This window comes from Terrapene carolina, unplaced genomic scaffold (assembly GCF_002925995.2).
Source record: "Terrapene carolina triunguis isolate 2854851 unplaced genomic scaffold, T_m_triunguis-2.0 Scaffold93, whole genome shotgun sequence".
Taxonomy (NCBI): Eukaryota; Metazoa; Chordata; order Testudines; family Emydidae; genus Terrapene; species Terrapene triunguis.
Window position 1 is genome coordinate 16,400,685 of NW_020664444.1, and position 14,132 is coordinate 16,414,816.

Here is a 14,132-nt window from a genome sequence, read left to right on the forward strand (position 1 = left end):
ATTCGCCGATAGCATCGATGGGGGCGGTAACGGCTCTTCTTGGCAGGCGGAGGGAGGTTTGAAATGGCCGGAAGCGCTCGGGCTGCTCCGCGCCCCGGAGTGGCCGGGGCAGGCGGCTCCTTCCGGCCAGGTGATGAGGGCGGAGATGGCGACCAAGCAGCTGGCCCGGTGCGGACCATAGAGGCTGCACTGGGGGAGGGGGGCAATGGAGTGGGGAGGCGTGTAGAGAAACGGGGGACGAGGAAGGCGCCGGGGACGGAATGGAGGGCGGTTGGGGGAGGCATGGAGGGGGGTTGAGGGGTGCAGGGCAGGGGTGCTGAGAGCCATTGAACCAAACTGTAAACCCTGTGTATGATGGAAGCCAGGGGGTGCGGCAGCCCCGCCCAGCACCTGTGTGTGAAGGGAAATGAGCGGGACTATGTGTGGAGGGGTGTGGATAGGTAAGGGGGCAGAGAGGGGTCCTCTTTATTGAGCCCAATTTTTAAACGCTTCTGTTTGAGAAGCTCATTATGATTCGTGCCATGGTTTGATTGGGGCAAATTGTTCCGTATGCCGATTAGACTGTAACTGAAAATGGTACATTCACCACTATGACTTCATTGTTTTGTGTCCCCAAAGCTGTTAACAAAATAACATAAAACAAAATCATGTAAACAATGCAAGATGTTATATTCTTGGTAACTGAGCTAAACCACTAATACCCCCTGTCAGCCTGCCACCTGGAAGCGGGCGGGGAGGGGGGTGAGTGTGAGGAAATAAATGTAGTAACAATGTACAGCTAAGATTACAATGGAAATGCATTCTTGAGACTGTCCTAAAGATTTTTGGGATGCAGCCAACATAGAGATTAATTGAAGCTGCCATTACAGTTAGTTTTTGTGGTTTTGGTTTGCAAATGTACCCAGAAGCTTAAGTAAACGGGTGCATGTTTTTGTTACTCTAATACATACATTTTGGTGTACCTTGACAGGGAGAGAAATCCCAAGGAGATCAGCCCTTAAAAGAAAAACTCTTTGTACTCCAATGTGATTAGAGATTCCAGTCCCACCAACTGATGGATAGTTCATCAGTTGAAACAGTTCATCTTGTACGTTGTTGGGTTCAATTGTAATAGCTAATTTATTCATGATTCTCTTTGTTTTTAAGGCAACTTGGATTAATTAGAAAAAGTTCCATAACTTCCTCAAATGGCAAGAATCAGACTAGAACAAAGTCAAGTAAGTGGTATGTTTCCTTCTTAATGTAAATCTTTTAATTTTATAAACAGTGATACAGATTTACAAGGTGCTTTTGTGTGTTGCAGGGCAGTCGTTTGACTATTTAATTATTATTGACTTTGAGTCTACATGTTGGAAAGATGGTAAACGTCATTACAGCCAGGAAATAAGTAAGTGGAAATGTAATAATGTCTGATAGCAGTTGTATCTAAAAAAAGTTTGGCTTATTTAGTTAAAAGTAAAATAGGAATAATTTAAGTGCAGAGTTTTTCTTTTAAAAGGAAAACAGGAAAGAAGTGTCATTATTCACTTTATGAAGTGTCAGAAACTGTATATCCAAACTATCAGCCTTTTGCAACTTGAAATATAGATTATTAAATGTCATGCTATATCATGTAATGCTATATATATATATATAGCCAGTTGCATTAAAATTAGATAGGGCCATCAATTGCACTGATATTAGTTTGCAAATTAAATAATTTAATCTTATGTTTCTATAAGTAAGCGTTCTTTGATATAATAGTTTAATTTAACACTCTGCTAGAATACACTTTGTTTGCTCTGAAATAACATTCGTGCTCTGATATATTGAAATAAGTATTATTCAGAATTGTATATATTATGATACATACGAAATGGAGAAATTTTCCATTAATATAAAATCACTATCTGGGGGCACATTCTGCCTTATGTATGGTATCTACGTTTGCTTAACAGTCATGTAATTTAAATCCTAATATAAAGCAACTTGAATCATTTATACAAATAACCTTTTTTTAAATCTAGTTGAATTTCCAGCAGTTTTGTTAAACACTTCAACTGGAGAGATTGAATCTGAATTCCACATGTACGTCCAGCCTGAGGAACATCCAATTCTTTCTGAATTTTGTACTGAACTAACTGGCATAAAGCAGGTAAAGTCTTTATACTATACATTACAGGAGGCTTATAATTTAGTTAAAAAATTTTAGGATCTTAATTTTGGAAACACTCCTGTTTACAGCTGTGCAGAAAGATATTTTTTCTGACAGTCTAAAAGTGCATATATTGTTTAAACATGAGATGAGCACACTAACAGATGTTTATATGTGCCTTTTGTTCTATCCTATCAAGAATCAAGTTGATGAAGGGGTTCCTCTTAATATTTGCTTATCACAATTTTCTAAGTGGATTCAAAAGATACAAAAGGAGAAGAAAATTATTTTCAATTCAGATGTTTCAAGCCATTCTGTTTCTGAAGCTAAATCAAGTACCTTTGTTACTTGGTCAGGTAAAGAACAGTTTTTCTTTGTTTGTTTTTTTTGCTCGAATTTAGTGTTCATAAAAGTGAAACACTGATGGTGTGGGTTAGACTCTGGCATAGTATAGGCAGGTGTAAATGCAAACTTTTGTACCACAGCTCTGCAGTGTGTCACAGTCCTAACTTCAGGCCTCAGTCCTACATCATCCCTGCTGTCTCTATACAGTCTCTGGGAGCATATATTTCTGATCTGTACCCCGTTGTTGTGTGTCTATGATGACAATATATATTGGGACTAGACCAAAAAAATACATTTAATTTGTGATTATTTATCCTGAGATGCTCCCTGTGTCTTTGTTTCCAGGCTCTGAGGTTCATTCCACATTTCCTTTGCTTTATAGTCACCATGGCATGTCACCATACTTCTAGGTTAAGACAACTGGCTGGGAGGTTCTTCAGAACCTATCCAACATGATTCTTTAATCAGGTCATTGTGAAGTGACATACTTCACTTGTTTTCTCTGATGCCAAGTTGCAGCAATCCTAATACTTTGGACTAAAAACAAGACTACAGATTAACAATTTAGTTTGTATTTCTTTCATGGGACTGCTGGACACTACTAACAGGCCAGTGTTCTGTCCTATTTACATATGATTTAAGCCAACTTTGAAGCGAGTTCTCGACAGATATATTTAGTGTAGGGGTAGGCAAACTACGGCCTGGGAGCAGGGTTGGGGGCCGCTCCACATGGCTCCCGGAAGCAGCAGCATGGCCCCCTCTCCGGCTCCTATGTGTAGGGGCAGCCAGGGGACTCCGCTCTGCATGCTGCTCCCGCCCCAAGTGCCACCCCCGCAGCTCCCATTGGCCGGGAACCGCGGCCAATCGGAGCTGCAGGGGCAGTGCCTGCGGATGGGGCAGCATGCAGAGCCGCCTGGCTGCGCCTCCACGTAGGAGCCAGAGAAGGGACATGACGCTGCTTCCGGGAGCCGCTTGAGGTAAGCGCTGCCTGGAGCCAGTATCCCTGAGCTTCCCCCTGCACACCAATCCCCTGCACTCCAACCCCCTGCCCCAGCCCTGATACCCCTCCCACCCTCCGAACCCCTCGGTCCCAGCCTGGAGCACCCTCCTACACCCCAAACTCCTCATCCCCAGCCTCATCCCACAGCCCGGAGCCCCGTCCCGCTCCCTGAACTCCTCATTTCTGGACCCACCCCAGAGCCCACACTCCCAACCAGAGCCCTCGCCCCCTCCTGTACCCCAACCCCAATTTTGTGAACATTCATGGCCCTCCATACAATTTCTATTCCCAGATGTGGCTCTTGGGCCAAAAAGGTTGCTCACCCTTGATTTAGTGCCTTCAATTACTTGGCCAATCAGTTCCCCGTATAAGGAAAGCGAAGCATTCTGCCTGCAGTGGTTATTTTGTAAACCATTGTGGTTAGTTTATTTTGCTGATCTATTAAGTGTTTTTATCAAATTCTAGTTTATTCAGATTTGATCAATACACATACTTAGTAATCATGAAAATAAAGACTGAAAAGTTTGTTGTTTTTCTCTCGTGCAGACTGGGATCTGGGGGTTTGTTTGCAGTATGAGTGCAAAAGGAAGCAGCTGCGAAAACCTGATATTTTAAACTCTTGGATTGATCTCAGAGCAACATACAAGGTGAGAGAATCAATAGATTATATGGGTAAAAATGTTTCACCTCCACCTCAAAGGATTAAGAATAGATAGTGAAGGTACAAGTAACTAGGGTTACCTATTTGTTCCTTGTATGCATGCGCACACATTTTATTGATCAATAGAAAAGAACAATGTATCCTTCAGAACTATACACATTTTAATTCTAGAAAGCTTGATTTTACAGATAAAATCTGTATCACTTGTTATACTGTCAGTAGGCCTATGAGAAATTTTCCAGCTGTTTTGACTTTCCTGCCATCTCTTGCTCTTCCTGCTTTCTTCCCTTTCTGGTCTGTCATGCTTCCATTACTGCTTTCCCTCCTTGGCTAAAACACAGTAAGCTTCCTCTGCTTAGATAGCACTTCTGAATTTAGCACAAGAATTGGGGTTTTCCCAGTTAGTGCATTCTAAATAGCACGACTGGTATTGTAAAAATGAATGACGATAAAATACTCTTGACTGGTCTAAAATTATTTGAAGAGAGTCACTTTTCATTTACCATAGCAAAATGCATATTCTGTGTTTCTCAGCAAACAAGAAATATTAGGTGTTTCTTGGAATACTTTCTCTGTGTTCCATTTAAAAGGAATTTACACCACATACTACAATTTAAATGAACAGACTGATGCAATTTATAGTTGTATTCCCAATAGGCTATTCAGTTACTTCTGTCTTAGATGCAAACTGTACATATTTAACTGAAGAATTTGACAGGGTAAGGCAGCAACAGTGAATTGGTTAATATAGTATAACATTTTAGAAATGTTTTTCTTTTTCTTAGCTCTTCTACACTAGAAAGCCAAAAGGACTAAATGGTGCTTTACAGGATCTGGGGATAGAATTTGCAGGACGGGAACATTCTGGTGAGTACAACATGACAATTCTTGTTAGAGAATCTGTTTCATGAAGCTGATCAAAATACAGCAATTATAACCCTAATTATTTCCATGTTATGTAATGTTCTGCATTACAAAAAAAAAAATCTGAATAAGAGGGACTGGATGATTCAGGACACTGGGCTTTTCATTTCTAAGATCTGAGTCTGCAAGGTCTCCAGGCACAGAACTTTCACTGAAGTCAATCGTAGTGCTTTGTGTATAGGACTTGTAAGATTGGGCTCTAAGTTACTAGTGCAAAAAAGGACCAAAAGTTGGTGCCATCTGGTAGCAGTTAATACACATCACAAAAACTATTAGCATTGTTTGATGATCATGATAAATGAAGAGATCCCCAAAGATTTGAATAATCATGGAAGTTTCCACCCACACAGATTGTAACTCTCATAGTGTCATGTAGAGGAGCTTGAACTGCTACAGCCCATCCTGTACCTGTACTGTGGATGAATATTTTTCATTGTTGTCTGTATCCCTTTTAACAAGCACTACATTCTCTTAACTCTCCCCTAAGTAAGTCATTAGGCTACTTATCATTACTATTGCCAGTAGTACATTAAAATAACAGAGTTTATGATAACATGTCTTCTGAAGGGTTGGATGATTCTCGGAATACTGCCCGTCTTGCTTGGAGGATGATCTGTGATGGATGTGTGATGAAAATTACTAAATCTTTGGATAAGGTTAGTGACTTCTTCATATCTTCCTTTCTTCTTGCCTCAAGTCCCACAGTGCAGACAAAAGGTGAGTTCACTGAAAAAACAAAACAAACACTTTAAACTTGAATTTGAGTTAAAGCATCCTTCGCAGACTCTCTAATTTGTCTCATACATTGATTTCTAAAACCTGTTGACATCCAATTTTCAAAATCTTGGATTTGCTTATGGAATCCCTAGGTACATCCAAAGAAGAATTCAGTGTCCAGATCTTTGAATATGAACCCCACTGAAGAGAATCCACTGGGAAGTGATGATGGTGCTGAAACTTCAGCTAAAGATAGAATTTGCAACAGCAGTTGTCTAGCTGAGAATGAACATAATAAAATTGATAAAATGGTTATAAACTCCAATGTAAAGGGAAAAGACCAGCAAGAGTCCAGTTCTACAAGTTCCTCTGCAAATGTCCATGTTGGATCTAGAATCAGTACAAAGATTGATGGATGTGGTCAAACCCAAAGCTGCTTACCTCCACATATTGGCAGACTTCCTGTTCCCTTTGGACAACTACAGGCTTCTCATTGTAATTTACTGACGGGCATCCAGAATGGATTAAATAATGGACATCTTATTTCTACTTCCAAGTATAGCTCTTCAGTACTTGGTTCAGGGCTAGTGCTTGTCTCCACTACTATTTCCTCTGTTAATATCTCTAATGTAGATATAAGTACTAGTTCTGATTGTTTATCTATGTTGGCTGATTGGGAAGATGTAGCTTTAATACCAGAATCACAGCATGAAGAAAATACAGACTCTGTGAAGCTTAAAGATGACCCAGATGCAAAGACTTCATCAGTCTCTGGAGAAGGGATGGTTTTGAAAAAACCAGCTATGAAGAATTCAGACTTTGAATGTTTGGGGCAAAGTAATGAACATTTGGAGGCTTCTAAGTCTATTGTGTACAAAAGTCCTAATACTACTATCTATGATGTAGGATTAGCCCAAAGGCAAGCCTTAAATTGTTCTGCTTTTAAGTTACCATCTGCGAAGGTAAATGCTACTTTATCAAGTACAGTATTAACTGGAAATCATTCCACCCCTTTCTCTCAGACTCCTAAGAGGAAACCATCTAGTCCGAAAACTTTACCTCCATCAAAAAAACAGTCATTCACTGTACATGAAGATGAAGCTGCATCTTCTGATCAGCCCCTATCTTTGAGAAATTCAAGTTCATACAAAGTGCCTACTGTTCTCTTAAACTCCACAGTCCGCCTGAACCAATCTTTAAAAGCTGTAAAAAGTGACAAACTGACTCCACCCTTATGTAACTGTGGTCGAAGGGCTAAAAGACTAAATGTGTCCAGTGCTGGTCCAAATCATGGCAAAGTATTCTACAGTTGTCCTGTTGAAAAACATGAAGGGAAGAAGAGAGGCTGTGGATATTTCAAGTGGGAGCATGTACTTCTAAAGGAAAAATCCACTAATGCTATTTCTACTCTTTCCCCCACTGCAGCTGGTTTAATATCTCCTGGAATAAACTCAGATTCTTCAGGAAATTCTCACAGGAAATATCCGGGTCTCAGACCTTCTATGAGAACTTGAATGTTAATTAATTTTTGTCCAAATCTTAACATATGCTAAGTGTTCACTCATACTACGAAAAAAATTAAGCAAATGATGCCACAGATTTCAATTTTATGAGGATTGGGCATAAGCGACATTGCTGGGCTTACTTCAGATCAAAATGGAACTCGTGAAGCATAAGTGGAGACAGTCAGACATTAATAACTTGAGAAAATTTGAGGAGGTTAGCGTGACTAACATGAAAGTATAAGCAGCTGGTATCTCAAGTTTTAATATTTTTATTCTCTTATCAGGTATTTTAGATTTTTTTTACCAGCCCAATCCTTAAATATTAGTGTTAGTGATACAAATTTTGTTTATGTGACTACATTTTCCTAAAAATACATCTGTATATAAATAACTCTTTACAATGTATGCATATATCTTTAACTCTTTCTGTCTAAGAAATGATTCTTGAAGCAGTAATGATGGTTTTAAAATTATTTTATATAGTCTTTATTACTGAAATGAAATAAAGGTAAACGTAAATTCCTGTGACATTTTGAGTAAATAAACTTAAAAGTACCATAGCAAAAATGTTAACCCTTCAGTTGATGTAACATTTATTTTTCTATCAGTCTATCTCTATTCTCACACCATGCTCATTACACAGTGTCTGGGACAGTCAAATGTTATGTCAAGGCAGATATTTAGATACCTGTACTTTACTTAATAACAGAGACTACCTTGTAAATCCACCCACTTTCACTAAATGAATACTTAAATTCCAGGATTATCATAAGTGAAAACTCAATTTTGGGAAGATTTTCCTACCCTAAAAGGAAATTTTAGGGAAAATATTTTTATATATCAGTTCCAACCACTGCTTACTGTGAACATAAATATGAATGCTGAGAAGCAAAAGCATAGTCATTGACTTGAAAATTTATGCGTAAACCCTAGATTACCAATTTACCAGGTTTATGGGTGCATTAAAAATGTATGATAGAAAGAGAAACGGTTGTAGTAGAAAGGATTAACCAAAAAATATCTGAGAGCTGTGAACCAGGAGTATGCAAGCAGTGAGTACAGATGCTTATTGCATGTGTATTATTTAAAACTAACAGATACGGAAAACTGCTTATGCAGGTTAATCGTCTTTACAAATTTTTGTTTTAATAAATATATTAACACTTAAACTGAGGAAAGCCTTGCAACTTCTGTGCCCAGAACACAGGAGGAACTGAATGCAGGCAAGTACACTCAAATTTGTTTGCTCCAGGAGCTTGGACATGAACGCTGTTGAATAACTGAGCTGGAAGAGCATCTTGGATATTGAAATGCACAAGAACACACAAACTTTGCTATTAAATTCTTATATCCAGCCACTACCACAGATAGTAATTTTTAAACAGGAGTAGGATTTAGGCCAGACATGCAATCATGGATCCTGGTATCATTCTGTCAGAACTTAACAACATGTTTAGTGACCTGGCCTGGAAATGTGGACTATCTTGAATAGCAAGTTTCAGTGTTTAATAAGCACTTTGAGTTGGAAGATGCTATAGAAATAAAAAGTGGTGGTTTTGTTTGCATGTCTATTTCCCAGCAGGCTTTTCTAGTTAATAGCTACTTCATAGTAGTGCTAAGGTTTGAGTTTTGGAAACATGGGTTTGGGGCTTACTACTATGTACACTGTTTTCCTGTGTGCTTTTATAACTAGACAACTGGAGTGAGAATAATAAAACTAAGTGTTTTTAACTGAGACAAAGTGCTTTTAGGCTTTTTATGCCTAGAACAAATGGGAAAGAATGCTCACCAAGGATCTAACCCTGCATTGCTTGCATAGCCAAAATTTTCACTACAGTCAGTGAAGTTTTAGTTGTGCATACAATGCTCTAAATTTGTAATATGTATAATAGGTCAAGAGAACAAAAAATTGCACCATATATCAGCAATATATAATATTTTTGGAAGAACAAATGATGGAAAATAAACACTAGATAATTCTAAGCTTTTCCCCACTCCTGCTTGCGCAATTCATTTCTTCTGATCTTCCCACTGACTGTCTTTGGCAACTGGTGAACAAACTCCACCTATTGGAAAAGAGAAGAAATTACAACTAATACAATATATAGTAAGAGGTAGATAATCTGCTCCACGTGTGTACAATATTTGCTCTCTTGTACAGACATGGAAGACATTAAATCGATCCAGTTATGGAAAAGGAAGACATTTTCCATGAGACCTATTGTAAGGAGTTTACATGGATAAAAGTATCAGCAACAGAAAGTTTAGCAAAGGAAAAATATTCTTTTTGGATAAATAATAGATTATTTTTGGATTATTAAAAATCTTTGACTTATCTTTTAAAAATCTGTTGTAGGCCCATCACTATGAGAAATAAACTGAAGTTTATGATGTACTGAAACTTTAATGTCAAACTCTTAAAGATTATGTTCCTCAGTTTCTCAATGTCATATTCTTTATGCTGGAAACATTTTGCTAGATGGTTCTCCACCATAATAAAATGTACAGTTTGCATAAAATTTTGAAGAAATTCCAAAACTGGATTAACCTGAGGGTGATCTGTGGTTGAGGAGTCTGTATTATGACAGATCACGCAATGCCACCACCCAGGAGTCTTTGCAAATCTATGTTGGCTTTCAGTGTTCTGCCCCTTCCATGCAACAGAAATGCTAAAGGATGAGCCTTATGCACCCTGCAGGAAAAGTAAGATTCGTTCAGTGCAAACATCAAAATACATGGATGTGGGCTAAATGGATTAGAGCAGGGGTAGGCAACCTATGGCACGCGTGCCGAAGGCGGCACGCGAGCTGATTTTCAGTGGCACTCACACTGCCTGGGTCCTGGCCACCGGTCTGGGGGGCTCTGCATTTTAATTCAATTTTAAATGAAGCTTCTTAAACATTTTAAACACCTTATTTACTTTACATACAACAATAGTTTAATTATATATTATAGACTTCTAGAAAGAGACCTTCTAAAAACGTTAAAATGTATGACTGGCACACGAATAGGGTGACCAGACGTCCCGATTTTATCGGGACTGTCCCGATATTTGCTTGTTTGTCCCGCGTCCTGACCGATGTTCGGTCGGGACGCGGGACAAACAAGCAATTTTGCCCTCCACTCCGGCTCACAGGTGGAGCCCGGAGGGGCTCTCACCCCACCCCCGACTCTGCCCCCTCCTTCCTCCATTGGATCCCTCCCCAAATCCCCAGCCCCACCCCCTCCTTCCCCCATTGGATCCCTCCCCAAATCCCCGCCCTGGCCCCGCCTCTTCCCCCAACCACGTGGTATTTCTCCTTCCTCCCAGGCTTGCACACGGGCCGGGAGTGCAGTGCGGAGGCTGCTCCTGCCCTGCAGCCCCCCGGGCAGCGCGGTGGGTCCGGGGGCAGCGCGGGACGGGCAGGGCCCGGAGACACGCGTGGGAAGGACACGCTCCTGCCGGGAGGGGCCAGGTCCGGCTGCCTGGTTTGCCCCCTGCCTGGGTGGGTCCCCAAGCTTTCCGTGGCTGGAGAGGGGCTGCGGGGGCGAGTGTCCCAGGTGGGGCAGAGCGGAGCAGCCTCTGCTGCGGGGCCGGGGCGACGGAGCCCGGGAGCGGCTGAGCCGGGAGCTGCAGGAGGGGCCCGGAGCGCGGCTTGGCTGCACAACTCGGAGCCCAGGCTGGGCCCGGGAGCGAGGGGATGGGGGAGCTGGGGGTGTATCGGGGGTCGGAGCTGAGAGTTGGGTGGAGACGGGGCTGTGCCACTGCCGCCTGGCCGGGGGGGGGGGGACACGAGCTTTTTTTTTTTTTTTTGCCTCCCCCCTCCCCCGCATTCCGATATTTCATCTTTGTCATCTGGTCACCCTACATGCGAAACTTTAAATCAGAGTGAATAAATGAAGACTCGGCACACCACTTCTGAAAGGTTGCCGACCCCTGGATCAGAGGATTAATATGAATGGCAAATATTCCCCCAGAGCCTATTATAGACACTCTAGAGTCTGCAGCACAGGGTTTCTCTGCACTATTTCTATACCATAGGATCAAATTTAGCATTGCTATAAATTCTTTAATATAAAGTGGAGATAGGTAGAGCTATGAAATTCAAACAAACATATTTGCTGTTGACCTGCTATTAAATGTAGCAGAGAGGGCAAAGAGCGAGGATTTCTATTTCAAATATCCATTGGCCCTTACAGTAGAGCTAAAATGAAATCCTGTGAGTCTGGAGAAGACAAAAGGATAATTTTAAGAGAACCTATTTAAGATAGGAATCCATTCTCAGGCAACACTGGAACCACAGCTCCCAAGTAAGTGTATATTTTTTTCCAGATTGTGTGTCCTACTGCTCTCAATTCCCCTTTTCTCCTATCCATTTTTCTGGATTTCTATACTATCCTTGTCACTCTGGTATATGAACATCTACAAAGGGTATATCATATGTTTGCTAAAAATAAACATTGAAAATGGGAGATGTTAGAATAATTATATTTACTCACCTGTCCTCTGTTAGATTCTTATGATTAATCATGGCAGAATTTGATTTGTGATTTTTATCATTTTGATATATCAATGCTTAGTTTTAAGCATTTTTTCAATGTTTATCAATTTCAGTTTTCACAGGGCAGAAGAGTATCGATTTTAAACTTTTTAGTTTTATTTTTACATTTTTCACAGCTGTGGGAAATTATGGGGGGGTTGGACAATATTTAATGACAGTAGATGTTGAGATTCAAAAAGTTAAAGCTTTATAACTGTTAAAAACAAACTGTCAACACCACATGTCAAAATATACAAAGTAAATATGCTTAAATCAAACTTGTTCTCAAGCAGCATTTTTCTTTCTTTGCCGGTCTTTAAATTTAGATTATTTTCAATGGAAATGTTTTTTGTTTGGTTTATGTATACGGTAAAATCAATGTTTACTGACATTTACTGATAGAAATCTAAACCCGTCAAGCCTGCTTATGATTTGTATGGAGGAGGGGGGGTATAATAAAGCTTTTGTACATGGAAGTTCTCTTATGCCACTTGTTGACTAAATGTAATGTAATTGTCTAAAACACTTATGGTTAAGCACCTACCTTTCTAGGATACTTGTATGGAGCAGTGACCTTTTTAACGTGGTCCTGTAGCTCTTCAATCAGTTTTTCTGGCTCATGTGAAACATAGTCAGATGCCAAAACAACAAAGGCTTTCACCACCTTAAAAGATTAAATGTTGATGAAACCAAAATGCACATAATACAGTACAAGGTCTTAATGTTTAACAAAATTCACTTGCTGACACATTACAAAGTAACTAATTTACAGTGCAGGTACAAAAAACTTTACCAAGGTGAATGCCCCATTAACAATTTGAGTCCAGCAGCTGCTTATATGTGTAATATGCAGGAAGTGGAGTAAATTGCAGCCATCCTTATCTTTAATTTGCAATTTCAACCTATAGGGACTACAAGTCCCAGTATGAAAAACTATATAAGCAATATGGCTGCTCAAATGAAGATATGGCATGTTGGAATGTGGGGCTTCTGTGGGCTGCACCTCTATATTCATTGTAGCGAAGATTGCAGTTACTTTGCAATGCAGCGATGGCCCCACTTCAGCCACCCCTATGTCTAGATGAACATTAAGAATTTGCTGAGGGCTTTGATGTGAATGGAACGTTTCAACAATTGTTTGGAGTAGCCAGCTGCCTCAGGATTCTGTTTAAGGCTTTTTTAAAAATACATATTTCTGTAAAAAATCCAAGCACATAAGATATCTTAAGTCCTTTACCTCTCCTCTGATGGGATCTGGGCTGCTGACAACAGCTGATTCTACTACTGCTGGGTGCTCTATCAGTGCACTTTCTACTTCAAATGGTCCAATACGATATCTTTAAAATGAAGAAAAGTCTTTTATTGTTATATACTGTAGTGACTCGGTGTGGCTCCCCTCCTGCCCAGAGGAGGGAGCACGGGTGCAGACACCAGAGTGGGCGGAGCCACCGCCACCGGTCCCCGCCCCCCGGAAGTCAAGGGGCGGGACAGGAAGTATAAAGCCTGGCCGCCAGAGCTCAGTCAGGGCCCGGCCACCGCCGGGAGCAGACGTGCGGCCGAGAGCTCCCGACCAGGATACCTCTGAGGCCCGAGGATATTCGCCTAGCTGGCCGGAGCTGCCCCGGGCTCACTACGAGGAAGAGCCGCCGGAGCCCGTCCGTTCCCGTCATTGGGGGGAGCCCTTGGAACCCCCCCACAGCGACCCCGAAGGTGAGACCGCACCAGAACCCCTTCAGCCCTGCTGTTACCCGGAGGAACCGCCCAAGTACAACTGGCCGGACTTCCCGACGGAGCTGCCGGACCTGCCACCAAGCCCCGGCCGGGAGGAGCCTATGCTGGTGGACTGGACCCTGCCCGGTGCCGCGGACGAGGTAGGCCCTGAGGGGGAAATTGGAAGTAGCCCGGGGGTAGCCGACCCCGGTCAGGCTGTCGAGGCATGCGAACCCATGTCAGTGTGTTTCGGTCAGGATACCCCACTGACCGGCAGCGGCAGTAACCGCTGTTAGGGCCCCGGGCTGGAACGCAGTGGAGTGGGTGGGCCTGCGTTCCCCCCTGCCACCCCCACACACGGGTGGCAGGCTTCCCCCTCACCCAACGCTCTGGTCTCGCCGCCAGGGCTTAACCCGAATGAGTGTTGCTCAGCCCCTGTGCAAGGGGGCCTGAGCTCCCTAACTGTGTAGCGGCTCCGCCCCTGCTTCCAAGGGCCTGAGCAGTGTCGGTGTGTGCCCCGCCCTGAGCCAGGGCCTGGGCCTTCCCTAGTTGAACTGCTATTTACCCAGCCCCCTGCACCAGAGGGCCTGGGTTGTTGAACTGTTTATTGCCCCGG

General features: G+C 42.0%; 2 protein-coding genes across 9 annotated transcripts in view; one reads left to right on the forward strand and one right to left on the reverse strand.

Moving 5' to 3' along the window:
* The first annotated feature begins 116 nt into the window (after window positions 1-116).
* Window positions 117-9,149, forward strand: ERI2 (ERI1 exoribonuclease family member 2). 3 transcript variants are annotated; one of them, XM_024204731.3, is made up of 9 exons: window positions 117-168; window positions 1,147-1,224; window positions 1,304-1,387; window positions 2,007-2,134; window positions 2,334-2,490; window positions 4,026-4,126; window positions 4,926-5,007; window positions 5,632-5,720; window positions 5,934-9,149. In XM_024204731.3, the coding sequence occupies exons 2-9, from the start codon at window positions 1,188-1,190 to the stop codon at window positions 7,293-7,295; spliced, it is 2,040 nt and encodes a 679-aa protein (XP_024060499.1). In that variant the 5' UTR covers window positions 117-168; window positions 1,147-1,187; the 3' UTR covers window positions 7,296-9,149. The 3 variants fall into 3 exon arrangements, with proteins under 3 accessions (XP_024060499.1, XP_024060500.1, XP_024060497.1); XM_024204732.3 differs by having other exon boundaries at window positions 2,019-2,134; XM_024204729.3 differs by having other exon boundaries at window positions 146-168; window positions 1,147-1,217.
* A 6-nt stretch (window positions 9,150-9,155) lies between these two features.
* LOC112109976 (acyl-coenzyme A synthetase ACSM3, mitochondrial-like) overlaps window positions 9,156-14,132 on the reverse strand; it is a 23,135-nt gene continuing 18,158 nt past the window's right edge. For all 6 annotated transcript variants that reach the window (XM_024204734.2, XM_024204737.2, XM_024204733.2 and 3 more), the window contains 3 exons: window positions 13,044-13,143; window positions 12,351-12,470; window positions 9,156-9,352 (listed from right to left, as the gene is read on the reverse strand). In XM_024204734.2, the coding sequence (XP_024060502.1) occupies window positions 9,266-9,352; window positions 12,351-12,470; window positions 13,044-13,143 (307 nt within the window). In that variant the 3' untranslated portion in view covers window positions 9,156-9,265. The remainder of the gene's footprint in view (window positions 9,353-12,350; window positions 12,471-13,043; window positions 13,144-14,132) is intronic.

Excerpts from the sequence above, each read along its gene's own strand:
- ERI2 (XM_024204729.3), top strand. The coding sequence starts at position 146 with ATGGCGACCAAGCAGCTGGCCCG. Across the intron at positions 1,388-2,006 it reads TCATTACAGCCAGGAAATAA|TTGAATTTCCAGCAGTTTTG; the intron begins GTAAGTGGAAAT and ends TTTTAAATCTAG. Across the intron at positions 2,135-2,333 it reads AACTAACTGGCATAAAGCAG|AATCAAGTTGATGAAGGGGT; the intron begins GTAAAGTCTTTA and ends TATCCTATCAAG.